Here is a 26,075-nt window from a genome sequence, read left to right as displayed (position 1 = left end):
CCTAATTGATTCCACTTCGCTTTGTTGTCCTATGGATACTGGAACCTTCGTCTTGTCCCACACTGAATTCGTTTTCCCTTACAACCTGTTCATGCTCCTATAAACTTTTCTTCTTTAATTAAAATATAACATACAATGTTATATCAGTTTCAGGTGTGTAACACAGTGATTCAATGGTTCTATACATTGCGAAACGCTCACCATAAGTGTAGCTACCACATGTCATCATAAAAATTATATTAACTACATTCCTCATGCTATACTTGTCTCTGTGACTTATTTAGTTTATAACTGGAAGTCTGTGACTCTTAATCCCCTTCACCTATTTCATCCATCCACCTCCACTCCCCTCCGCTCCAGTTTGTTCTCGGTGTTTAGGAGACAGTTTCTGTTTGTTCGTTTGTTTTGTCTTTGTAGATTCCACATATAAGTGAAATCGTATGGCACTTGTCTTGCACTGTTCAACCTCCCTCATTCAGCATGATACTCTCTAAGTCCATCCATATTGTTAAAAACGGCAGCACTTAATTCTTATACACCACATTTTCTCTATCCATTCATCTATCATTGGACACTGAGTTTGCTTCCTTTGCTCCTACAGTGTTGTTAAAGAATTAATGGCACTGCAATGCATTTATTGTCCTAATCCAGAGACACAAGTCACCCTCAACTATGTCCTCTCACCTTGACACACGTTATTAGTCACCAATTCCAACAAATTCTCTCTTAAATCCACTCCCTCCTTAATTTGTCTGTATGTCTTGCTTATGTTGTGAAACTCCTAATCTCTTAGTAATTGTCTACTATAGGGCATTTTTTTTATAAGAGCAAAAAAACCAGACTACTTTATAATAGATAAATGGTATCATACCATGATACCATATCATACCATGCATCAGTGATATATCTAGAAGACAGTGTTCCTGTGTATGCCGAGGTCTTGGAAACAACTCGAGTCCTGGGGAGTTGATATAAAGGCAAATCTTCTTGCTCCCTTCTTTGTGCCATAGCAGGAAGTTCAACAAGCAAGCCAGGACCTTGGGCATCATCTGGAATCATCATACCTACACAGCAAACCCAGATGATAGTGAACACAAGATGCTTTCATTTAGCCTTCATTCATTCAACAAATAGGCCTTTTCTAGGTAGAAATCTTATTAAGTAAAATGTTTAATATGTCAGATGGTGAAAAATAAAGGAAGGAAGGAGGACAGGGACTCCTCAGTGGAAGAGAGTTGCATTTCACACATGGCCTTACTGAAAAGAGGACATTTTAGCAATATAAATATTTTATCAAAAGAATGCCCTTAATGATGGTATTCTAATCTCACTACACATTTTCCCTTATCAACCTCAGCTGTCCCAACTGCAGGCACTCCTGCATTTCACTTATTAAAAAAAATAAATAAATAAATAAGGGGTGCCTGGATGGCTCAGTCGGTTGAGGATCTGACTTCAGCTCAGGTCATGATCTCGCATTTTGTGAGTTCAAGTCCCATGCTGGACTTGAACAGCTCAGAGTCTTGAGCATGCTTCAGATTCTGTGTCTCCTTCTCCCTCTGCCCCTCGCCATACTCTCTCTCTCTCTCTCTCTCTCTCTCTCTCTCTCAAAAGTAAACAACCATTAAAGAAATATTATATTGCATATTTGAAAGTTACTTAATAGATCTTAGAAGTCCTCATCACGCACACAAAATAATTTCACAGAATAACAAATAACCAAATAAAAAATCTTACATCAAAAAATGTTTTAATTTTAATTCCAGTGTAGTTAACACACATTGTTATATTGGTTCAGGTATACAATATAGTGATTCAACAACTCCATACATCACCCGGTGCTCATCAGGTTAAGAAAACAGATTTTTAAAGGGGCTTTGTTTACAAATTTCATAATTCTTTTACAGTTGTTACCTATTTAATTCTCGTGTCAAACTATGAGTTAGAAAAGATACTAACAACTGTTATTTTATAGATGGAGAAATTCAAGTTAAGGAATTTTGCCAAATGGAATGTGCAAGTTTACCTGACATGCCATCTGTGTTATTTCCACATTTCCTGAAAAAAAGAATAACTGGGGCAGAGTTGTGCATAGAGTCCTACGACTCATAGGACCCTTACTGGCATAGGTCTATTAATCACTCTTAGGATACACCCGATTCTCAGCCAATCCTTCTTGAGCATATTACAAATATGATGAATTGTGATCAAATGTCTTCCTTAAATCCACACATTTATAGTATTTTTTGGAGCTCTGCCTAATCAGAAAATCACAAATTATTTCTAAAAGATATAGGTATTATCCTAAAACTTTTCCTATAAGCATTACCTCAACTCTTTCCATTTCTTCATAATGAACAAATTTTCTAGTAAACTCACTACTACTGCTTTTTATCTTGTCTAGAAACTTTGGAACTGGGGTCTAATCAGTTGGTAATGCAACAGAATCTGAAGAGGGAGTGAATTTAACTTTAATGCTCAGGTTGTGTTAAAGAAGTCTCAGGGTCTGTCCCCCATCCCTATGCACCCTTCACTCCTATTCTCTGGGGCCTCCATTCCTGCAAAGCACTCTAATCCATCTCGATGCCAGAGAGTTCTAGCTTGGCCTATGTCTGCTTCTTCCCCACTGAGGAGGGACCAGGGGTGGGACTAGATTCTGGCCGGAATGGCCAGAAACCAGTGTTAAGAAGAGTGAACTGGCTTTATTTGCAGAACTGGTTCTCATCCACCCACACTGGTAAAAGCAGACTGTTAAATTATGGCATTGGGTTTCACAGGTTGCTGCAGTTTGTTTAAAACTTTTCATTACCTGTTCCACAGAAAGGCTGCCGTGCCCTTTGCCCCACTCCTCCTCCATGGACCCTGGGTGCTGGTGCTCAGGCACGCATTTCTCATCTGTCACAGTGCGTGACACACTCACACTTTACAGAGCTGTTCACCAAGTGCACTGCAGTTCCCAGAGCCCATAAAACAAATCAAGTCCTCGAGGACCTATGCAGTTGTTAGGGAAGGGCCATAATAGGAGCACAAAGGTTAGAAAAACAAAGAAGCTAAAAAAAATTTTCCTGGACAAATGGAGGTTAATGTTTATAGGAGAGGAATGGGGGAGACTTTCAAAAGGTTTATACTTGGTAAGGAGCAAGAACAGAATGGTCAACAAAATAAAGGCAACGAGAATCCAAGTAAAGAGGAGGGTGGGTTATTGTATAACTTGGCCGCTGCCAGAGGGAGGGAGGGCTGGGGGTTGCAATGTTGTTGAATAGCCACACATGAGCAGCATTTCACTCTCTCATTCAACAAATATTTCTTGAGCACTTACTACGGTAACAAAAATCAGATACAAGCCTTGCCCTCCAGAAGCTTAATTTATAGGAAGAGGTAGGCATGCAAATGAGTATGTGTGCCTGACCCTTGAGTGCAATGACAGAGAATCATCCAGGGTTCCCTGGGGGCACCATCCAGACAGGGGCAGTCAAAGATTAGGAATCAGAACTACCTTCTGTCAGAAACCTTTCGAAATGTTGTAATACTAAATGTGTTATTGATTTGGAATTTATCTTGTAAACTTTACCTTACTAATTATGCTCATTATAGGTTTATTTTCAAAGCCCATGAAGAGTAAAGGCTCTTAGAACTACATAATGTTGGACTAAATATAGGGTCAAGAATAGCTCTTCACATATAAGGTTCTCAAAAATAATTTTTTTTTGATGTTTATTTTTGAGAGAGAGAGAGAGACAAAGCGTGAGCAGTGGAGGGGCAGAAAGGAGACAGAATCTGAAGCAGACTCCAGGCTCTGTGTTGTCAGCACAGAGCCCAATGTGGGGCTCAAACTCACAGACTGTGAGATCATGACCTGAGCCGAAGTCGGACGCTTAACTGACTGTGCCACCCAGGCGCCCCTCTCAAAAATAATTTTTAAATTTATTGCTCAGAAAAAGAAATTTAATTGTTCAGAGATAAACCTAAAACTGTCTGATACTAATAAAGAGGTCAAAGAGTTACAGATTTGAAAGAGGGCTTTGAGAATACTTAGCCCAGGGTAGTTTACTTAGGGGAAGCTGGTGGGATTGCCTGGTGACACAGCAGGGTACCTGCTTTGTACAGAGGGACGTGGGACTAAGAGTCAGCCCTTTGCTGGAAAGGATCTCAAGAGCAAAATCAAACTCTGACTAGAATAAATTCAATATGTATGCTGCTGAAATCTGTATCGACTCTGTATTAATAATTTCTCAACCTACCCACAGTTAGCATTAATCCAAATAGTCATGCCTGCCACATGGCATTCTAGAGGCTTTCAAAATTTTTTCCTAAAACATGTGGTTATGAATGCATTTCCAGTGAGGACAGATCTAAGATATACAAGTTTAACTTCATTCCCAAAACTATAATCTCTAAAAAAATAAATTCCCAGATCCTTGTAAAGTATCAGACAGGCAGAGTAGAGGGCATAATGGGGGGACCTCTCTAAAAGATACATCCAAGTCATAGAACTTGTCAATGTGACCTTATTCGGAAAAAAGGTCTTTGCAGATACATTTAAGTATCATGAGATGAGACCATCCTGGATTACCCAAGTGGGCCCTAAATCCAATGACAGATGTTCCTATAGGAGACAAGGAATAGAAGACACAGGTCAAGAGATGAGAGCTGTGTGAAGACAGAGGCACACATAACAGTGATGCAGCCACAAGTCAAAGAAGGCTGGAGCCACCAGAAGCCGGAAGAGGAAAAGAACAGATTATTCCCTAGGGCCTTCAGAGGGAGCACAGCACCTTGATTTAGGGCTTTGGGCCTTGAGAACCATGAGAGAATTAATATCTGTTGTTTTAAGCCACCAAGTTTGTGACAATTTGCTACAGCAGCCCTGGAAAACTTCGAGAGCCAGTAGAGGTCAGAAGTAATTTTGGAGCCATTTAGATAATACACAGAGCAGAGCTCAAGAGGAACTACCTTCTCTGTCTTCTTCCCAACTCTGCTGCTCTTCGCCACAAACACCCACCCCATATAGCCAGTTTATCCTTTCAATCCTGACAGTGTAGAGCAGTGAGTGATTCTCAACTCTGCCCCCACCAGGAGACATTTGGCAGTGTCTGAAGACATGTGATCTTGATCAGGCCTGGGAATGTGAGTACCACTGGCATCAGAGTTAGAAGGCAGGGAAGCTATTAACATTCTACCAAGCACAGGTCAGCTCTCCACCATAAAGAATCATCTGGTCCAAAATAGTAATGACATTGCTATAAAGTATCAGTGGCGATCAAACAGATATGGCCTATTAATTCAATTATTCATTCATTTGTGCAGTAAATCTTCTCTAAGTACTTAAAGGACTATGGAAATGTGATAAAAAATTTTAAAACAGTTTAATGGAACACTTTTGGGGGGAAAAGTCCCATTTTTATCCTAGTCACAATCGGTTATACGTCATGAAAAACTGGATAAACTCATCAAATCTTAGATATTCAAAATTAACTACCCATGCTCTATTTTGACTCGGAACTGACAACTATTTATCATCTCAGAGAGGACTTGAATTTTTACTGCTAATGACTCCATTCTCTGGATTTTACTCAACAGAATGCTGAATTCATAAAAACCATTACATGGCTTTCTATAATGCACTCCATCCCCTCCAATGTATTACCATACAACATGAGAATTGTCCAGAGAAAGACTTTTCCTATAAGCAGAGTCATAACACATGAAGGACAGCATAAATCCTGAACAATCGCTCTATAAATCCCAGTGCTGTGAAAGAACTTAACAGTCTTACCTAGGGATCTCAATAATATAACAGCCTTTGATATTTGAGTGTTGGATGAAGAAAAATTATTTTTCACAGTTGAGTTTTCAAAATTATGTAAGAGTCAATATTGGGGGTAGGCAAGGAGAGGCACTATACTTTTAGGATTCTTTAATGGAAACTAAGTTATTAATGCACCAAAATTGACCATAATATATGGCTATAAAAATGTTTCATAAATGTTTAAAATATGACTCTCTTTATTAATATTTAACAACCTCATTCAATGAGCTAACAGTATCACTTAATAGCATCAGAGGTTTTAATATATATTAGTAGAGACTTATTTCAAACTTAGCACATAAGGTACTAGTTTTAGTTTTAATCCACACTGCTTATAAAAAGCAAAATCAGGCATTGAAAATATAGCCCTTTCAGAAAAGAGAATCTTAAGTTCTATGTTGAAATATGAGCCAGGTTTATTCTTCCAGATATTCTGAAGCAGATTAATAAACATTTAAATTTGCATCATTATGAATGAAAATAGGACAGTAAGACTTATCGTCTATAAAAACAAAGCTGAAAGATTGCAAAATAATGTCATTTGTGTTTATGAGAAACAAAAACCACAAACCTAAATCCAGACTGCTTTGTGTTAATGAATTAAGATTTTCCAGATCATCAAATCTGCCTTGTTGACTGCTTCCTTCAGATGAGGGCATGGAGGGTAGGGAATCAATGCCAAAATTTTCTTTCATCTTGAGAGGAAGAAAGACAGAAATGCATTAGTACTTCGTGATAAAATGAGGTACATCATAATGTTGTTCAAATCAGATAATGATTGCAGAAAACTGGCCCTGCAAACAGGCCTCCTCAAGTAGTGGTTTATGCAATGGTAAGCAGTAATGAATGCTGGTAACTTAATCTCCGCAAGAGTACTAATAATTTTTTAGTACTATTAGGCTAATAGTTTTTTTTTTTCTTTTTTTTACACTGGATTTTTTTTCACAAAAAAATTGTTTTATAAACATTAATGAGTGGATTTAAGTAAACAATCACAAAGGTATAAGAATAAAGATCTATCCAGTCAAGCAAGGTCAATGGCTGACACACACTAACTCATAGAGTATGTTGGAGCACAACCTCAATAGCTTCACTGACAATCCCAAACCAACTGGTGGATTTTCACAGCTCTGAGCTCTTGCTTTACCCTCCCTAACACCTTTATCTGCCCGGCAAACACCAGCTACCCAAACCTAAAACCTACAGATAAGCACATTTTTGCATTTTCCAGTTGTCTTCCTTTGATACATGTCTTCTCTGGTTTCCCAAAGTTACAACCTTCCAGAACATATGATTTTCGCTGAAATATTTTATTATCATATTTTAAAAACTTTTATAAGCATAAAATTAAATGACAATGTTAGGGCCACCATAGGGATATACTGCAATTCATTTAAGACAAGTAACACCTATGTCATTCTCTGTTGGAAACTTAGCTTGTTCAAAACTAAAACATGAATGACATCTTTCACAGGGTCCCCATTTTTTTTCATTATGTTATATTGGTCAGACCTCAATGGTATGAGAAGGATCTCTCATAAACTGGTGAACCAAATACTGCTAGCTTTTTCCATACAGATTATGAATATAGCTAAGTATAGAACTGTATCAGATATTTAATGGAGATATTCAACTCAAATATTAAATTGGGGTGAGAAAGGAGATACAACTATCTAGTTGCCTAGAATAAAATAAGAATTTCTTAGAGAAGGGAATAAGGAGGAAATAGTAAGCACTGAATATTTATATTTTATAGCAATTTGGGACTTATTAAAAAAAATTTATGGCAACTATATGAGGAATAAGAGAATTGATATCTGAATCTGAATTTCAATATAAAAGGGTAAGATCTTTAGGAAAAAAAGTTTTATGAAAAAAAATTTTTTTAATGTTTATTTTTGAGACAGACAGAGCATGAGTGGGGGAGGGGTAGAGAGAGAGAGGGAGACACAGAATCCGAAGGAGCCTCCAGGCTCTGAGCTGTCAGCACAGAGTGCGACACGGGGCTCGAACTCACAGACTGTGAGATCATGACCTGAGCTGAAGTCAGACGCTTGACTGACCGAGCCATGCAGGTGCCCCGGAAAAAAAAGTTTTTCTAAATAGAGAAGAAAATAAAAAAACATACAATTAGTCTTAGGTAATTAATCCTCAGGCAAGAGTCAGATATTTTTATTCATTTATTTTTTAATGTTTTTTATTTATTTTTGAGAGAGAGACAGAGTGTGAGCAGGGGAGGGGGAGAGAGAGGGAGAAACAGAATCCGAAACAGGCACCAGGCTCTAAGCTGTCAGCACAAAGCCTGACACAGGGCTTGATCCCACGGATCACAAGATCATGACCCGAAGCTGGACACTTAACCGAAAGAGCCACCCAGGTGCCCCAAGAATCAGATCTTCTAAAAAGGGGCAAAAAATGTGGACATTTCTTCAGCGGGTGGCCAATGAACACATGAAAAGTTGCTCAACTTTTCTTAATAATTAGAAAAATGCAAATCAAAACCACAATAAGGGATGCTTGAGTGGCACAGTCAGCTAAGCATCCGACTTTGGCTCAGGTCATGATCTCACGGTTCGTGAGTTCGAACACTGCATTGGGCTCTGTGCTGACAGCTCAGAGCCTGGAGCCTGCTTCATATTCTGTCTCTGTCTCTCTCCCTGCTCCTCCCCTGCTTGTGCACTATCTCTCTCACTCAAATATAAATAAACATTAAAAAAATTAAAAAAAAAACACACACAATAAGATACTACTTGGGACCTATTTAAGAAAACAAAAACAGGGGCGCCTGGGTGGCTCAGTTGGTTAAGCGGCCGACTTTGGCTCAGGTCATGATCTCGTGGTCCATGAGTTCGAGCCCCGCGTTGGGCTCTGTGCTGACAGCTCAGAGCCTGGAGTCTGTTCAGATTCTGTGTCTCCCTCTCTCTGACCCTCCCCTGTTCATGCTGTCTCTCCCTGTCTCAAAAATAAATAAAATGTTAAAAAAACAAACAAACAGAAAACAGGTATTGGCAGGCATGTGGAAAAACTGGAAAATTTGTGCACTGCTGGTGGGAACGTAAAATGATACAGCTACTGTGGAAAACAGGATGGTGACACCCCAAAAAATTAAACACAGAATTACCATATGAATTGCCATATGCAATGTTGCATCTGGGGAAATACCCAAAAAAATTTAAAACAGTTATTTGAACAGATACTGTATACCAGTGTTTGCAGCAGTATTATTCGCAATAGCCTTAGGTAGAAACCCAGATGTTCATCAAGTGATGAAGAAGTAAACAAATTGTGGTATATACATACAATGGAATGTTATTCAGCCTTACAAAGGGAGAAAATTCCAACACATATGATGTGGATGAAACTGGAAGGCATTATGCTAAATGAAATAAGCCCCACACAAGAGGACAAATATTGTATGATTCCACTTATATGAGATACTGAGTCAAATTCTTACTATACCCTGTATACTATACCCTGTATATACTGTTTTTTCATATACATGCATACCTATGATAAAAGTTTAATTTATAAATCAGGCACAGTAAGAGATTAACAATAACTAATAAAGAAATAGAATATATTCCAATAAGAGTTATGTAAATGTGGTCTCTTTCTCTCTCAAAATATCTTACTGTACTGTAGTCACCCTTCTTTTTATGATGATGATGTGAGATGATAAAATGCCTAAGTGATAAATAGCGAGGTGAATGGTGTAGGCACATGTTAGGCTACTAGTGACCTTCTGACACTGTTGGAAGAAGGATCATCTGTTTTCAGACCTCAGGTGACCGCAGGTAACGGTACTGTGAAAGGGAAACCACAGGGACTACTAGGATGTATATTTTACTACAACTAAAAATAAAAAACCAGATCTGAAAATCTTGATGGTTTTACCCTTCAATTAAAATGGAGAAATGAGTGATAGAGAAAGGTAAAGTTAAGTAGCAGGTACTACAAATATAGTTACGTCTGTACCCCAAAATGGATGTTACAATAAAGACAGAAATGATAATGTTCCTCTACCCTTCTGGAGGGCACTCTCTAAACAAGAGTATTGAGAATTATATATTTATAAAATATTCAAATGTTTTAACAATCTACCCAGGGATTGTAATATTAGATGATAAATTTTTATCACAGGAGTATATTTCTGAGAGGAGGGTAAATAAAGATTCAAGCCCATCCTGATCTTATGTGTGTAACTGTTATAAAGAATCAGAATATTCTATCAAAAACATGCCACTTTGGCATAAGGATTATTTTGAGAGGAAGACAAATGAGAAACAGCACACACAGAAAAGCTATCTTCACCTGATTCTTGATCACTAGAGAGGACACTAGATTTTGTTCTGCTAAGAGATGGCACCAAGAGAAACATACATAACAAAACAGCCCTTATCTTCCATCAATTTCCCCCTTATATTTACCTTCCTACAGCTCTGACCCTAAAACCTAAACTCCTTTTCCTTTGTCTTGTTACTTCTCTAGAAATGTATTGTTCTTTGTTAAAATGCCACGTAAGCCCGAGTTCTAAGCACCCCTTTGAGTTATTCATCACTGAGTTTCTTCTGCTTGTGTGCATGCCACACTTGTTAATAAATGTTTTCCTTTTGCCAATCTTTCATCAGCTTAATTTCCACAGCCCAGCCACAAAACCAATGAGGTTAGAGGAAAAAAAATTGTCCCTCCCCTACACTGTCATCATTGTGGAGTCCAGAAAGGGAGGAAAAGAGTTAATGCCCAAAACAAGAACATATAATTATTTAAAGAAAATAAAATTTTGTGCAGACTAGACACATTAGGTCTGAAACAATTTTAATCAATGCCACTTTAGAGGGTTTACAGAGGTCACCTCACAGAATCAGAAATGGAAAATAAAAAGAAGGAAGCTAGGAAATTTAACAGAGATTCAGTAATTAGAATGTATGTCTTTCAAAATGTGAGCATTGAATGTTGTTATAAACCAGCGTTTCAAATAGTAATTTAACAAACAACAGAGTAAGTGGTTGTATTGTGAAGATCATTGCTATGTGCTTATGAATGGAATTCTTTTAAAGCCTACTGCCTTGCAAATGAGTAGTTGAGATCAGGATAAAATTTTGACTGATAGTATGGATTCAAAAATTACTGTATCTTGGGGTGCTGGGTGGCTCAGTCTGCTAAGCATCCTCTTGGCTTCAGCCAGCACAGGTCGTGATCTGACAGATAGTGAGATGGAGCCCACATCAGGCTCTGCGCTGGCAGTATGGAGGCTGCTTGGGATTCTCTCTCTCTGCCCCTCCCCCATTTGCACTCCCTCTCTCAAAATAATAAACTTTAAAAAAAAACTACTGTATCTCAAACAACTTAGATGAAAATTAAGATGGTATATCCAGAAAGCTGTGTTAAATGACCGAAAAGTGATTCTAGTGGTAATGGAAATATGGACATTCAATATGTGTTGAAAGAATCCAAATAAAATTGCCATTAAATGTAAGAATAAGCAAAAAAAGTTAACATTTGACAGTGTTTAAAATGTGAATGTTTAAATTTATGATGTAAATATTGTGAATGTAGCTTTGACTATTTCATCTAGAACCCTAAAAATTTATACATAAAAATGGGCCTTTTTCAGGTTGCCTTTTATTTGGGTAAATAGAAAATTTTCCCTATAGAATAAAGCCACAAGTGACTATTTGTGAACATTCACTTATCTGTGATTAGAATTTGTTACACATAACTGGATATTCTGTTTGAGTTCAAGTACTTAGTGGTATAGGAACGGGACCAGCAAAGAAAGAAAGCACCAATGTCAATGGCAACACACCAGGTGATTCTGTTACTTCTTCCTATATCCAGGTATTATTCACATAATCTTAAAATATCTGTTCTCTGGTAGGTTTCCCAGAGTCCTTTATCATGGGTAATCCTCTAGGGTCCATAAATACAGCTTGTAGAGCACCTTGAATAGCAGAAGGACCCATAGCATTTGCAAAAGGGGAGAAAGGAAGATAGGTTTGAAGGAGGAGAGAACACAAAAACCAGCCTTATGAGCCCCGTAATAGAGCAAAGAAAGGCCCACTCCCCACAGCACTGCAAGAAAGTGGCTGACCTCCATGAGGGGAACAGTGCACTGTACCTAAACATATTGCTAAGTGACCTTTTAAATATCCCTATATAATAAGTTTCTTTTCATTCACCTGGAAATTAATCTTCAGCATGAAATGAACAAACAAACCAAAACATTAAAAAATGTCCCTAATGAAAGATTCCAATTGGTGACCAGTTAACTCTAATTTTATAAAAATAAAGTTTATTGGTTATCTAATAGCAAAGGCAAACCTATTGAAATATAATGCTTTCCTATCGAGTTGAAAACAGGTAGTATCACAAATGTAAAGATAATTTTTTAGAGTTCAGTGACCTTCTATTTAGTATGACACATAACACAGAACAGTGTGGGTAAGCAAGACATAAACAAGAGATCTTTAATTAATTTTGCCTTGATTTTTCCCTGATAAATACTATGTGAGAAATACAACACTGTGTTTCTCTGAGAGATAAAAAATCACAAATGGCCAAATAGCTCTTTTTTGAAGTGGATAATCTAGAGAAATAAATCACTAAAAAAATCAAGGCAAAAACCACTATAAACCACTATAAAAGGCAACTGCAGCCTATTGACTCTCACTAGAAGTTATATAATACAGAAAAGATGAGTTTATACTTACAGTAATACACAGTACGGTGTATCTTGGAAAAATGATTAATTACAAAAATTACCTTTTCCATTACATTTTTTTTTTTGAAATGCACAGGACTTAGCAACAGGGATAGGGAGGGAGGGGAACAGAATGGGGGGATGTGGAAGATCTGTTCTCAACCCTTACCATGTTTTCAGCACTGTAGCCATACTGCTGTGTTTCCTGGGAATAGATACTCATCATGGACCTTGCTTCTTGAAGCTCAGGTGGTTCACTGTCATGTAACCACTGTGTGCCAAAATGAAGTTCCTTCACGGAGGGAACAGGAGCAGCCTCTTGAAGGTGCGAAGAGGCATACAAGTCCATGGACTGAAAGCGATCTTGATACAGCTCATATTCTTCATCCACAAGCATCTCTCTTTCTTCCCCCATCTCTTGCAACCTGGGAGTCAGAAATTCACGCATCTCCCAGGCCTCCTTGCTGTTGTCTATCTCTTTTTGTTGGGACTGGAAAGTCTTCCCCAAATCTAGGAACGGCTCATCTACAAGTTCCTCTTGATAATAGGGTTCATCTCTAAATCCCTGTAAATAAAAGTTGCAAAATAATTTGAATTCCCCCTCCTTTAAAGCGGCACTCTATACATTAACTGGAAGGTTAACCCGTGACAGAACCACAGTGACTACATTCCATGCCCAGCCACAGCTAACTTGAACGGCTCTCCATCACAAAGGAGGAGAAATAAATGCTCACTCCCACACAACCCTCAAAGCAGGAAAGGGACAAACAGTTAAGAGGCAGAAATCTGCCACTAGCAAGGTGAATGACTATTCTAAAAGGTTCGTTACACATTAACCACCTGAAACTTCTCAATCAGAAATAAGAATTTTGTTAACTGCTACATGAATATTTAACTCATGCATCTCAGAGAAAAGTAGTACATAAATATAGATAACACATCATTCTATTCCCTAAGAAAGCAAAAAACTTAAAAAGTCAGGATTTTCAAGCTTAGCTAATTCAAAATAAATTATGACCATTGAAATTATCAAAAAGCATTCTCCATAAACTAAAGATATGGGAAGTAGGTCTCAACTACTTTGAGTATGACTATTTTATAATATGCCTATGTAACAGACATGTAATTTTTTCATCTGTACTGAAATTACATGGCAAAAAGGAACGAATATAGAATGCTTTCTAATTAATTTATATTTTACTAATTAGAAGATCAAGTACATGCAACTGAAACTAAATAGTCACATATGTGCAGAAACTTTGTTGAATTCCCAGGTAATGCCTGAGAAATGTATGGGTTTGCTGAGTCTCTAACCTAACCCTGGAGGATCCTCAGAGTGCTGACCACAACGAGGCCCAATTCCTCCTGAGAGATCAGTGACATTTCCTATTTGGAGACCTATTCATTAAATATTACCAAATGTAAATTCATGGAATGAATCACTACTTCCCACCTTTATATTATTATAGCGTATCAAATACAGCAACCTAGTTAATTTTTTTAAAGGTGTATTTACAGGGTATATTTAAAGAAGTCATATACTTATGAAATTTTAACAAAAAATGTTGACACTAAAAAACCCACAATGTACAGTATAGAAATAAACATCAGGGGCACCTGGGTGGTTCAGTCGGTTAAGTGTCTCCGACTTTGCCTTAGGTCATGATCTTGCAGTTTGTGGGTTCGAGCCCCACGTTGGCCTCTGTGCTGGCAGCTTGGAGCCTAGAGCCTGCTTCACATTCTCTGTCTCCCTTTCTCTCTGTCCCTCCCCCACCTCAAAAATAAACATTAAAAAAATATGTAAAGAAATAAACATCAGTTTGAGACACTGTCAATAAATTATGCAAAAAATATCACCAGATGGTTGCTATCAAGTAAAGCAAAACCATACACCATTCTCTACCTGCAAAGAGCAAAATAAGCACAATTCATTTTAAGAATAAAAAAGGAAAAGCTTCAAAATATACTTCCTAAAATTAAAGCATAATGATGGTTTTGACTAAATAACTTTTCTTTAGAAAGTATTGAATGAGAAGTCCTTTGGAATAGCTCTGTTTTCTACAGCATTTTAAATGCAGGTCTATTTTCAAACATATGTCCTACCCTCAAAAATTTAAGAGTATATTAGCGATACAAAATCAGATATGTTTGTGCTTTGAAAATGACTCATATCTGGCCTATGTTATTTATGAAGCCAACGTCATACAAGAGGGAAACCATTTCATCTTAAAAAAATTAAAAAGAAAGGAGGATCATTTAATTTGAATCTCTTTAGCCTAGAGAGTGAGAACAAGCTTTTGTCTTCTTTTTTATAGCAATGTTAGCTCACAATAAACCATTCAAATAGGAAATCAATTTACTAAATACCTGGGGTGCTTCGAGTATTAAAGATGAATTTATATCATGAATTGTTTCTGAAAGTTCAGTCTTGTCTTCATTTCTGTTTGAATGTAAAATATAATGACTTTCTCCCTCTTTATCATCTTCCTGAAAATAGAAGCAATTTTTTTTGTTTTTTTATGCACAATTGAAGACATGCTTTTGTCAACTCTGAAGCTATTTTTTATTGACATATAACATTAAACACTGTATCCATTAGATGTACAACATAATAATTCAATATATGTATATTTTGCAAAATGATTATCACAATAAGTTTAGTTACATCTGCAACTTTCAAATATACAATATGGTATTATTAACTGTAGTCACTATGCTGTATATTACATCCACAAGACTTATTTATAACTGGAAGTTTGTATCTTTTGACCACCTTCACCCATCTTGCCCACCACTCCTCACCTCTGGCAACTAAAGAAGCACTTTCATAATCAAGAAAATACCTTAGTTTTGAACTCTCTTCAGATTAATTTTCATCTTTCCATTAAATGCAAGGACACAATAAACTTTGTGCAAATTATGTCATTAGAACGAACTTTAATAATTAAACAGAAAACCATATTCAGGTCAAAGCTTCTCAAATTTTTGTTTTCTTTTTAAGTATTCCCTACACTACATACAAAAGAATGAAACTTGACTGCTTTCTTTCATTAAACTCAAAATGGATTAAAGTCCTAAGCATGAGACCTGAAACCATAAAAATCCTTAAAGAGAGTACAGGCAGTAATTTCTCTGCCTGTGACATCAGTCATAGCAATATTTTTCTATAGGTCTCTTGAGGCAAGGGAAATAAAAGCAAAAATAAACCATTGGGACATCAAAATAAAGTTTCTGCACAGCAAAAGAAACAATCAACAAAACTAAAAGCCACCTACAGAATGGGAAAAGATATTTGCAAATGACATATCTGATAAAGGGTTAGTATACAAAAATACATAAAGAATTGATACAACTCAATACTCAAAAATCAAATAATCCAATTAAAAAATGGGCAGAACAGACATTTCTATAAAGAAGACTTCCAGATGCCAACAGACATATGAAATGATGCTCAACATCATGCATCATCAGAGATATGCAAATCAAAACTACAAAGAAATATCACCTCATACCTGTCAGAGGGCTAAAATAAAAAACACAAGGAACAACAAGTGTTGGCAAGGATGTGGAGAAAAAAGAACCCTTGTGCACTGTTGGTGGGAATGTGGACTGGTGTAGCCACTGTGGAAAACAGTATGGAGGTTCCTCAAAAAGTTAAAAAGAAATATCACATGATCTAGTAATTTCACTACTGGGCATTTATTCAAAAAATATGAAAACACTAGTTTGCAAAGGTATATGCACTCTTATGTTTATTGCAGCATTATTTACAATAGCCAAATTATGGAAGCAGCCCAAGTGTCCATCGATAGATGAATGGATAAAGAAGATGTGGTATATATGGACAATGGAATATTACTCAGCCATTTAAAAAGAATGAAATCTTGCCATTTGCAACAACATGGACAGAGCTAGAGAGTACAATGCTAAGCAAAATAAGTCAGAGAAAAGACACCATATGATCTCACTCTTATGACTTGAGATGGAATGTAAGAAACAAACGAGCAAAGGGAAAAAGAGAGAGAGAGAGAGAGAGACAGACAGACAGACAGACAGACAAACCAAGAAACAGACTCTTAACTATAGAAAACAAACTGATGGTTGCCGGGGGTGGTAGGGGAGGTGGATAGGTGAAGGGGATTAAGGGTGCACTCACCATGAGAAAAAAAATTAAAAAAAAAAAGTTTAATGGTTATTTATTTTTGAGAGTGAGAGCATGAGCGGAGGAAGGGCAGAGAGAGGTGGACAGGGAAGTGGGCTCTGTGCTGACAGCAGTGAGCCCGACGTGGGGCTCAAAATCACGAACAGTGAGATCATGACCTGAGCCAAAGTCGGACGCTCAACCAACTGAGCCACCCAGGTGCCCCCGAAATGATAATTTTTTTAAAGAGGGAAAATTCAACAGAGTAACAAACGGAAGTTTCACAAGGTTGTCAGAAGATCAAATTACCAAGTCAGTATCATTACCGCCACTTCAGCAGTAGCTAATTTAATAAAAATGTAATAGAAAACAAGACATCATTCACAAAGGGGGAAAACTCAGTAAATTATCTCAGAATTAAATTTGAAAAACATTGCACAGAACATTTAAGGAGAAAACTATAAAAGAAGATCTGATTAAATAAAGAGACATACTATGTTTACAGGGGAAAAAAAAGTATTTCTTAAATTAAAAACATCACTTACTAGTAAGTAAGGTCCTTACTAAAAAAAGGACCTTAATATTAAGAAATGTATCAGGGGGCACCTGAGTGGCTCAGTCAGTTAAGCTCTGGGTCATAATCTCACAGTTTGTGAGTTCAAGCCCACATCAGGCTCTGTGCTAACAGCTCAGAGCCTGGAGCCTGCTTCAGATTCTGTCTCCCTCTCTCTCTGCCCCTCCCCTGCTTGCGCTCTGTCTCTCTCTCAAAAATAAATGTTAGGGGAGCCTGGGTGGCTCAGTCGGTTAAGCATATGACTTCAGCTCAGGTCATGATCTCACGGTTTGTGGGTTCAAGACCCACGTTGGGCTCTGTGTTGACACCTCAGAGCCTGGAGCCTGCTTTGGATTCTGTGTCTCCCTCTGTTTCTGCCCTGTCCCCGCTCACGCTCTGTCTCTCTCAAAAATAAACAAACATTAAAAAAAATTTTTTTAAATAAATAACGTTAAAAAAATGAAAAGATAAGCCCCATTCACAGTTAACATGAAAATATATAAATATGTTATATTTGTATAATGTATATCTATATATGACTTAATAAAAAAAAGTCACGTTCTCTTAACTTTTATATATTCATAGTCTTTCTGCCCCAAGCTGACTTTGGGCCACCTTCTTCACACTCTCTACCCCACTTCTGCGAGGACTGAGTTGAAAGCTCAGTAAACTTTATGTGATCAGGTAAGTGACCACCAAGTGGACAAGAGAGAAAGAGACCTCAGAGAAGATCCACACATCACTATTTACAGCTCGTGAGCAAACAGTTTTGCTAAAAGTGCCCAGATGTTAAAGAAGGAATCAATGGTCGTTCCACTAAGAATTTTTTACCATCCTGAAAGTGACCTTTCTCCTCATCCCTTTTGTGGCTTCCCGCTCCCAGGTATCCTGGAAGACTTCTACTCACTGGGAAAAGCCTAGGCAAAGGTCTACCTCACAATTACTACATTCCAAAACCCTATCAGAATGTGGCTCTGATATCCTGAAATCTCTGCAGCCCTACCTCTGCCAGGAGCAGCACAGGAATCCACACCCAAATGGTAACTAAGTTCTCTTTTTTACACTACCTGACACTTCCCTTAAACTGCTTCACAGTAAAGTCACGCCGTCCAAGTCCTCCAGGACATAAATAGTTTGGGAATTCCTCTGGCAGCCCAAACAACTAGGCAAATAATCATCGGGTAAAATCTATATGAAATTCCCCCCCACAACGCGAATACCAAGAAGATGAGAGCCCACATAAAAATATCACACTCCTCCCCCCCACCAACTTAATTTGTCCAGAAATCAAACCAGGCATCTCATGGTGTTGGCTACGGCAACAGTCAAACAGCAAATATGCAATACAAAGTCGAGAACTTGATTAGCTGTGTGCTATACTCCATTTTGAAATATTTAGAGTGCTGGATAGTATAATATACCAGCATCTTTATGGGAAATTCATGAAGGCCATGAGTTTCCCCAGTACATAAATACAGGAATCTATATCTATATATGAACATATCTGCGTCTACCTATACTTATGGACACATGTACTATGTTAACATACTCATGTAGTATATTGATGTATTTCTTAAAGATATTAGGAGTTCTCTAGGATTGTTCAGTCTTTTCAGAAATGAAAAAATAGGCTCAGGGAAGAAGAGTGGTGTACCTATCATCAAATTCCTAGTATGATGTTTCTCCAAGTGTGAAATTCGGCATCAGAATTACATGGGTGATTCACTGAAAAGGCAGATCCCTAAATAGCCATCACAATGACTAGATGAAAATCTCTGAGGGTAGGACCTGGAAAACTGCATTTTAACCACCTCCCAGGTGATTAAGTATATTACATATCTTTGAGTTGAAACCCACTAGGCTAACTCATAAGAAAGCTAGAAACAGAGTCCAGGTTTCTTAAAATCCAGTCCTGGCACTCTATGAAGACCATCTGTCTGTTTCAGACAAGCTATGCAAACCAAGGTAGCAACAAGTTAAATATATAGCACTGTGGCTAACAGTGCAGGGTCTGAGGCCACCTTGCTGAGTTTATACTCTGTCTCTTACTAGTTAGATCACTATGGATAAGATGCTCAATTCTCTGTGTCTTGATAGGCTCATCTCTAATGAGGGTAATAAGAACTACCTCTTCAAGTTGCCAAGAGCATTAAATTAGTTAATGCATATAAAGCGTTTAATATATTGACATATGGTAAGCACTCAATAATATTTTCATACTGCTTGAAAATTATCTTGAAGTATTTGTTAATTGGGGAACCTCAAAAGCACCCTAAGTGTAATGTGGCCCTCAGTCATAAACACTAATCTGACCCCATACAAAAGATTAAACAGTAAGTGGGGTGCCTGCGTGGCTCAGTTGGTTGAGCATCCAACTTCAGCTCAGGTCATGATCTTGCGGCTTGTGGAGTTCAAGCCCACATCGGGCTCTGTGCTGACAGCTCGGAGCCTGGAGGTTGCTTCAGACTCTGTGTCTCCCTCTCTCTCTACCCCTCCCCCACTCACACACTGTCTCTGTCTGTCTCTCTCTCAAAATAAAAATAAACATAAATAAAAGATTAAACAGAAAGGGGTGTGTGGGTGACTCAATTGGTTAAGCATCTTGATCTCAGCTCAAGTCTTGATCTCAGGATCGTGAGTTCAAGCCCCACGTTGGGCTCCATATGCCCGCCACCCAAAAAGAAGATTACGCAGAAAGAGCACTTAAAGATGACTTGGCCACATAGACTTCTAGATCCTAGGGGTTATGAGGCACTTTGATGGGCAGAAAAGTGGATTAAAATCTCAAATCTGTATGTTAAAACGATATAGTTACTTGGATTTCAACTTACCATGACATCTCAACATCATTCCCAAGTGAAAGTTAAAATGCACAGATTTTAATTTATATCATAAGGAATGTGATGAGAACTTACAGATCTGTGCTAAAAGCATGAAGCTAAAAATAATAGTAAAAGTGGCAGGAGGACTAGTAACGTTAGCAGCTACTATTTATGTAATGTGCTAAGCACTTAATGAACATAATCTTTAGTCCCCCCAAATCTTACGAGGTAGATGTTATGTTGCTAATTTTTTAAGTCAAGGACATAAGAAATTTGTCCTAGGACACACAGAGAGTAAGCAGTGGAACAGGGATTTGAAAGCAGGTGCATCTGTCTCCAAATCCATGTTCTCAACTATTACACTATTATCACTTCCTATAGTAACACAATTGAACACTCACCACCAAGGGCTTACAGATGCCAAGGCGTACAATGCCTGGTGGTACGGCTTTCAACACTTCCACGGCTTCAGCAAGTGTGGTGTTCTCCAAAGAGTATTCGTTGACTGAAACCAGGCGGTCTCCAGGTAAGAGTTCTCCTGCTCTTTCCGCAACACCATCTGCCACCAGGGAACGGATCACAATCACTGATCGTGTGGGATCCAAAGGGTCCTAAAGGATCAAGTAAAGAAGAAACAATGAGTGCATTTCTGAAAATACATGTATTCATGATTCTCATTTGACTATTTATTATAAGTGTCCAGCATTCTGGTGATAGTCTTCCAAATTCTTCTGTTAAAATATCGTTCTATACATCCACACAAATATCAGCTTCTATCAAGGTGGAAACATAATCCTAACAATTTCAGTTACATATCTGAGGGTTCAATACATACAAATTTCTTCTTTAAACTTTTGAAAACTGCTATTTTGTTGGACCACAAGTCTATGGACAGTTGAGTAAGATTCTCTGACATCCTCAAGCGTCCATATTATAGACTAAAGACAAGTCTGCTCTTGGGCAATAAATAGGCTTTAAGAGAAGTATACTATGGTAAATGATACTTCATTTTTATGTATTGCACCAGTATAAAATCCTCCTGTTAAATCAACGAAGTTCAAAACAGACATGGAATCCATGGAATATCCAACTGCATGACAAAAGTATTTTGAAAATAACATAATTATGGGGCGCCCGGGTGGCTCAGTCAGTTAGGCATCCGACTTCGGCCCAGGTTATGGTCTCACAGCTTGTGAGTTCGAGCCCCACATCGGGCTCTGTGCTGACAGCTCAGAACCTGGAGCCTGATTCAGATTCTGTGTCTCCCTCTCTCTCTGCCCCTCTTCTGCGTGTTCCCTGTCTCTCAAAAATAAATAAATGTTAAAAAAAATAAAAAATAACATAATTATAATTTATAATCTATAACATGATATAGGGACCCCTAGGTGAGAACTATTCTGATATAAGAAAATGAGCGTCACTTTGTCAACAAAACCAAGGTGAAAATCTCTCCCATCTACTGGGAAGGCCCCGTTTTTCTTTTTATTAAGCAGCACTAAAGATAATGTTGACATTCAATAAATACATTTGGTTAATAACCAGTTTATAGTCCATTATTTTTTTATTTTATTGGACACTCATATACAGCACTTACTATGTGCCAGGCTCTATTCAAAGTGCTTTACACTAACACATGTCTCTGTTTTTACAGATGAGGAAACTAAGGCTCAGAAAGTTCAGGAAACTTGCCAAGATTACCCACGTGGTAAGTAGCAGAGCTAGGATTCAAACTCAGCCCGTCTGGCTCCTAGGTTCTTACTCTAGACCATCAGGCTCTGCCACTTGCCCCACTTTAAAATAATGGTACCACAGAGAAAAAATAAATCCCAATCATGACACTTGTTTTGTCTATTTTGTTCCTACAGTTTCATAATGCACATACTATTCCATAAAGTCAAGATGTAGTAACATGAGATTCTACTACTGTTGAACCCTTCCCGACAAATACAAGAGAAACTGTCATGTTTTATGTTAGAATCAGAAGGCTCAGGAATTAGCAAAGTGAGAATTTGCCAAGTTCCAGGCTTTGTCAGTTTGATATGACTGATGGTTCTTTTGAAGTGTTCTGATCCAGTTTTCCATACCTCTGTGCTTTGGACATCAGAGTTCATTTTCAAGTACTATATGGAATTTTAACCAAATATATCATGTTTAAATCAACAAAAGCCACACAGCTAATTCCTTGAAAAATACCTTCAAACATAACTGTCATTACTCTCCTTAACCTTGCTCTTCTGCTCCAAGGTCAAGATACTCTTGGTAAATTTCTAACATGCCCTGATGTAGAACACCTCATACATAGGAAAAGGACTGAAAAGTAAAAATAGTCATGAGTACTCACTAATAAAGTACATAGTGCTAAACTATAATTACACCAATATTTTCAAGTAGAGGGAGCTATTGCATAGGAAGAGAAGAGAAAAGAACAAAAAAAAAAAAAGTACAGTGGTATATCAGCAGGCAATCAGTGCAGATATAAAAGAGCTGTCTGTTTTGTCACCGGCAACCATGAATCACAACACACTTTTCATTCTGAAATATGAAACCATTACATTTTAAGTCTGACACACTAATAAATAAGCTGTACAATTATGTCCTTCATTTAGGATGTCAGTTTATGATGAAAGGCTTTTTTATTAGGGGGGAAGGGAAACTACATAATAGCATATTCCTCTCATGAAATGCCCAGAAAGCAGCTAGCATTACTTCATTTTAATAATTACTAAACTTTCTTAGGGAAAAATGCAACAGTAAAATATACCAAAAGCAAATAAATGATTTCACTAGGTTGGCGTGAGCAATCTCTTTGCAGAGTCATAGAACACCAAATCAGAAAGTACTATTTTTAACCTCAACTGGGTAAACAGGTTTTCAAAATGCAACCAGCTGAAATGATAATCAGAAACATTTGAAAGAAAGATTAACCAGGAAATAATAGAAATAGAATGATTAACACATTTGCCTTATTACAGAAAAGTCGTGGTGAGCATTCATTTATACAAAGCGCAGTCTTCTTTAGACCTCAAGCTAGTACCAGGTATGCTTCCTTACTAAAATTTATTTAGGCTTGGACCTCTAGTTATTCTGAACACTAAGTCCAATCTACCACTGCTTTTCCTGGAGGAGAGAACCCAATGGCAGCATCTTTGTCATTTAAAAAAAAAAAAAAAAGAAAAGCCATCCATTTCTGAAGATGCCCCATTATGCATAATCACTATTTCATTTTCTGTGATGACTTTTCTAACTGTGTGATTTCCTATGTAGCCAAATGAAGTTGCTTTAATGAGTAACAGTCATTTCCTTTCATGGGGCATCACATGCAGCAGCCGCCCTATGGAAAAACAGCAGCTGCTACTGCCTACTGGGGCGACTGCTGTCCTTGAGGCTTCCCTGCATTAAAAATGCTTAAAAACCAGCCCGATTTAGGCTACTCATCATCAGAAAGGTCTGTTTTCTGAAAAATCTAGCCCACAGTATCATACCCATGTTGTAGCAAACAAAATGTTATAACGGTTGTTTCTAAAGACCTCTACCCAACTTTGAGACCCCATGTAAATTTTTTTTAAGTTCCCATCAGTTCTTATGACCATTTCTCATGATTTTAAAACCTCTGATTCTTCCTATTTTGGTAAATAACACTGCAAGGAACATGGTCTTCCAAAATCAAGACATTGTTTTAGACTAAGCAGTCAATAGAGGGCACTAAAGACCAATCACAGAACACAAGAAACAGCATCTTTTACTATGACAACTACTCTCTTCTGAAGGATTTGGTTCTTCTTCTTTCTTCAAAAGCCTTATATTATTATACACATTATAACAGTATTCCATATGCTTGCTTCAACTTAACCATTTGTGAAACTTGTCCCCTACAGCTCCTAAAAATATTAGCAAATAAAGACAATCAGTTATTAGCAAATAAACACAATCAGTTAAGGACAGCTAACTTCCCTCAGAATGCCAGACCAAGACAGGAGATCTGACTTGAATTCTTCTCACTACCTAGCAATGAAATCCTGAGAATCCAAATACCTGGTCTGTAAGTGCATACAATCACTGTGCCTGCCGGAAGAAAAGTGCACATAAGAATTTTTGAGGTTTCTTGAAGTGATGCTAACATTTGATGTTATAAACACAGGATGTTTCCATGTTGGGAGAAATCCAAGTTGACAGACTTCTCTCCTCCCATAATCCCTGACTCGCATTACCATTTACCCAAGCACTCACTTAATCCCTCTCCCCTAACCCCTCCACTGAGTTGCTAGCTAAGGCATGTCAATTTGAACTTCTATCTTTCTACGTGACCCTTTCTCTCCATTTCTGCCACAACTAAGTTGGTTCACCTTCTCATTATTTCTTGCCTCTGCAACTGTTTGTCTCACTGTCTCCACTCTTGCTCCCATCAGTTTATTTTCCACAGAAATAAAAGAATGATCTTTAACAATAAAAATGTGATGAGGGGCGCCTGGCTGCGGCTCAGGTCGTGATCTTGCAGTTTGTGAGTTTGAGTCCTGCATGGGGCTGTCTGCTGTCAATGCAGAGCCTGCTCTGGATCCTCTGTCCTCCTCTCTCTGCCCCTCCCTTCCTCACTTGCTCTTGCTCTCTCTCTCCCCCTCAAACATAAATATTTTAAAAAATAAATAAAAACTAAATTTAAAATGTGGTCATAATTTCTTCTCTATTTGAAACACTTCAGTGACACCCAATTGCCTTCGGACCATGTCTTAACTGCTTGTGAGAGCAATTCCTTCAGACGTGCAGAGGAGTCTAGGCTCCTATCGCTCTCCCTACACGTGAGACTGCCCATTTCCATTTGCTTCGCACATCGTCCCAAAGATACAGAACTACTGAAATCCAGCGACTGTGAAATGCTTTGATGCGTTGCCTGACATCCGACAAACCATTCCATCTGCCAGGAATACTTTCTCTGCTCCACTGCCACTTATCTACCTCTTCACCATCAGAGTCCACTCAAGTGTTTCCACCAATGGGAAGCCTTCCCTGACTTTCTCCTCTTGTGATCCCCTAATTCTAGAAGAGGACTTCCATATAGCATTTGTCATAATATAGTTTTCCTTATTGTCCCATATCTCTTAAAATAAGTTGGGTCTCCTGCTTGTTAGATGTATCCATGGCACCTTGCATTTTCTCTATTATAACACTTCTGGCATTTTTCAGAAATTATTTTAACTGTCTTATCTATTAAAAATAAGCTTCATGAGAGCGAGGGTGTGTTTACTTATTAGCTGATTTCCAGGACCTACTAAAGTGAATGCCATATGGAAGGTACTGAATAGTAGTTGAAATATTGAATGGTAAACTATTTACCTTCTCTCTCCTCACTGGACTGTTAAGTCAAAGGCAAGGGCCACATCCCGTCATATATGAATAGGAACAATGGTTAGCACTTACTGAGTGTTTGTCATGCCAGGAATGTTCTAGGAATCTTACTAGAATTCATTTATTAACCTTCACACCACCATGAGGTAAGTACCATTATTATCCCTACTTTCAGGATGAGAAAACTAAGACAGAGGAAAAGTACCCAAGGCGCACAGTTGAGAAATGGCAGAGGCAGAATTTAAACCACCTGGTAAAGTTCCAGGGTTGACACTCTTAGCCACTAAGTGATGCAGCTTCCTTATCTTCAAGTACTTGCCAAACGAATTAGTACTGAAAGAAGGCAAATTGATAGAAGATATATTTATTACCTTGCCAAAGTGTGTAAACTGAGGCCCTTACGTTTATATATATATACAGGTTTATATACCAGTACCTAGTTGATGAAGTTAGTTTAGCACAGAATGTAGAGCTGGGCTGCCATGTACAAATAAAATATGCATTTGTTTGCCAAATTTTAATTTATACCTACTTTCTCAAGAATCCATTCATTTGGTGACCTGAAGACACCTTTACATGAAGGGATACATACATGTGACAATAATTATGCCCAAATGGATAGGATTCCAAGTTTCTACAATGTCTATAAAATGTAGTATATGAATATTTGTGTACCTTCCCACAGATCAAAGAGATCAGAGTTCACATAA

At 37.8% G+C, this 26,075-nt stretch overlaps 1 protein-coding gene and 1 long non-coding RNA gene across 5 annotated transcripts in view; one reads left to right on the top strand and one right to left on the bottom strand.

The window, feature by feature from the left end:
* The window catches only part of PATJ (PATJ crumbs cell polarity complex component), a 362,166-nt gene that overhangs the window by 238,959 nt on the left and 97,132 nt on the right, over positions 1 to 26,075 (bottom strand). For all 4 annotated transcript variants that reach the window (XM_027059027.2, XM_053214164.1, XM_053214163.1 and 1 more), the window contains exons 18-22: positions 20,427 to 20,636; positions 14,877 to 14,996; positions 12,679 to 13,074; positions 6,381 to 6,504; positions 890 to 1,064 (exon numbers count right to left, since the gene is read on the bottom strand). In XM_027059027.2, the coding sequence (XP_026914828.2) occupies positions 890 to 1,064; positions 6,381 to 6,504; positions 12,679 to 13,074; positions 14,877 to 14,996; positions 20,427 to 20,636 (1,025 nt within the window). The remainder of the gene's footprint in view (positions 1 to 889; positions 1,065 to 6,380; positions 6,505 to 12,678; positions 13,075 to 14,876; positions 14,997 to 20,426; positions 20,637 to 26,075) is intronic.
* LOC113599329 (uncharacterized) overlaps positions 18,160 to 26,075 on the top strand; it is a 35,344-nt gene continuing 27,428 nt past the window's right edge. Inside the window, exons 1-2 of the long non-coding RNA XR_003420142.2 lie at positions 18,160 to 18,243; positions 21,677 to 21,730. This is a non-coding gene — a long non-coding RNA (uncharacterized LOC113599329). The remainder of the gene's footprint in view (positions 18,244 to 21,676; positions 21,731 to 26,075) is intronic.

This window comes from Acinonyx jubatus, chromosome C1, assembly GCF_027475565.1.
Source record: "Acinonyx jubatus isolate Ajub_Pintada_27869175 chromosome C1, VMU_Ajub_asm_v1.0, whole genome shotgun sequence".
Taxonomy (NCBI): domain Eukaryota; kingdom Metazoa; phylum Chordata; class Mammalia; order Carnivora; family Felidae; genus Acinonyx; species Acinonyx jubatus.
The sequence above is the reverse complement of the archived record's forward strand: the minus strand, read 5'-3'. Positions and strand labels throughout refer to the sequence as shown.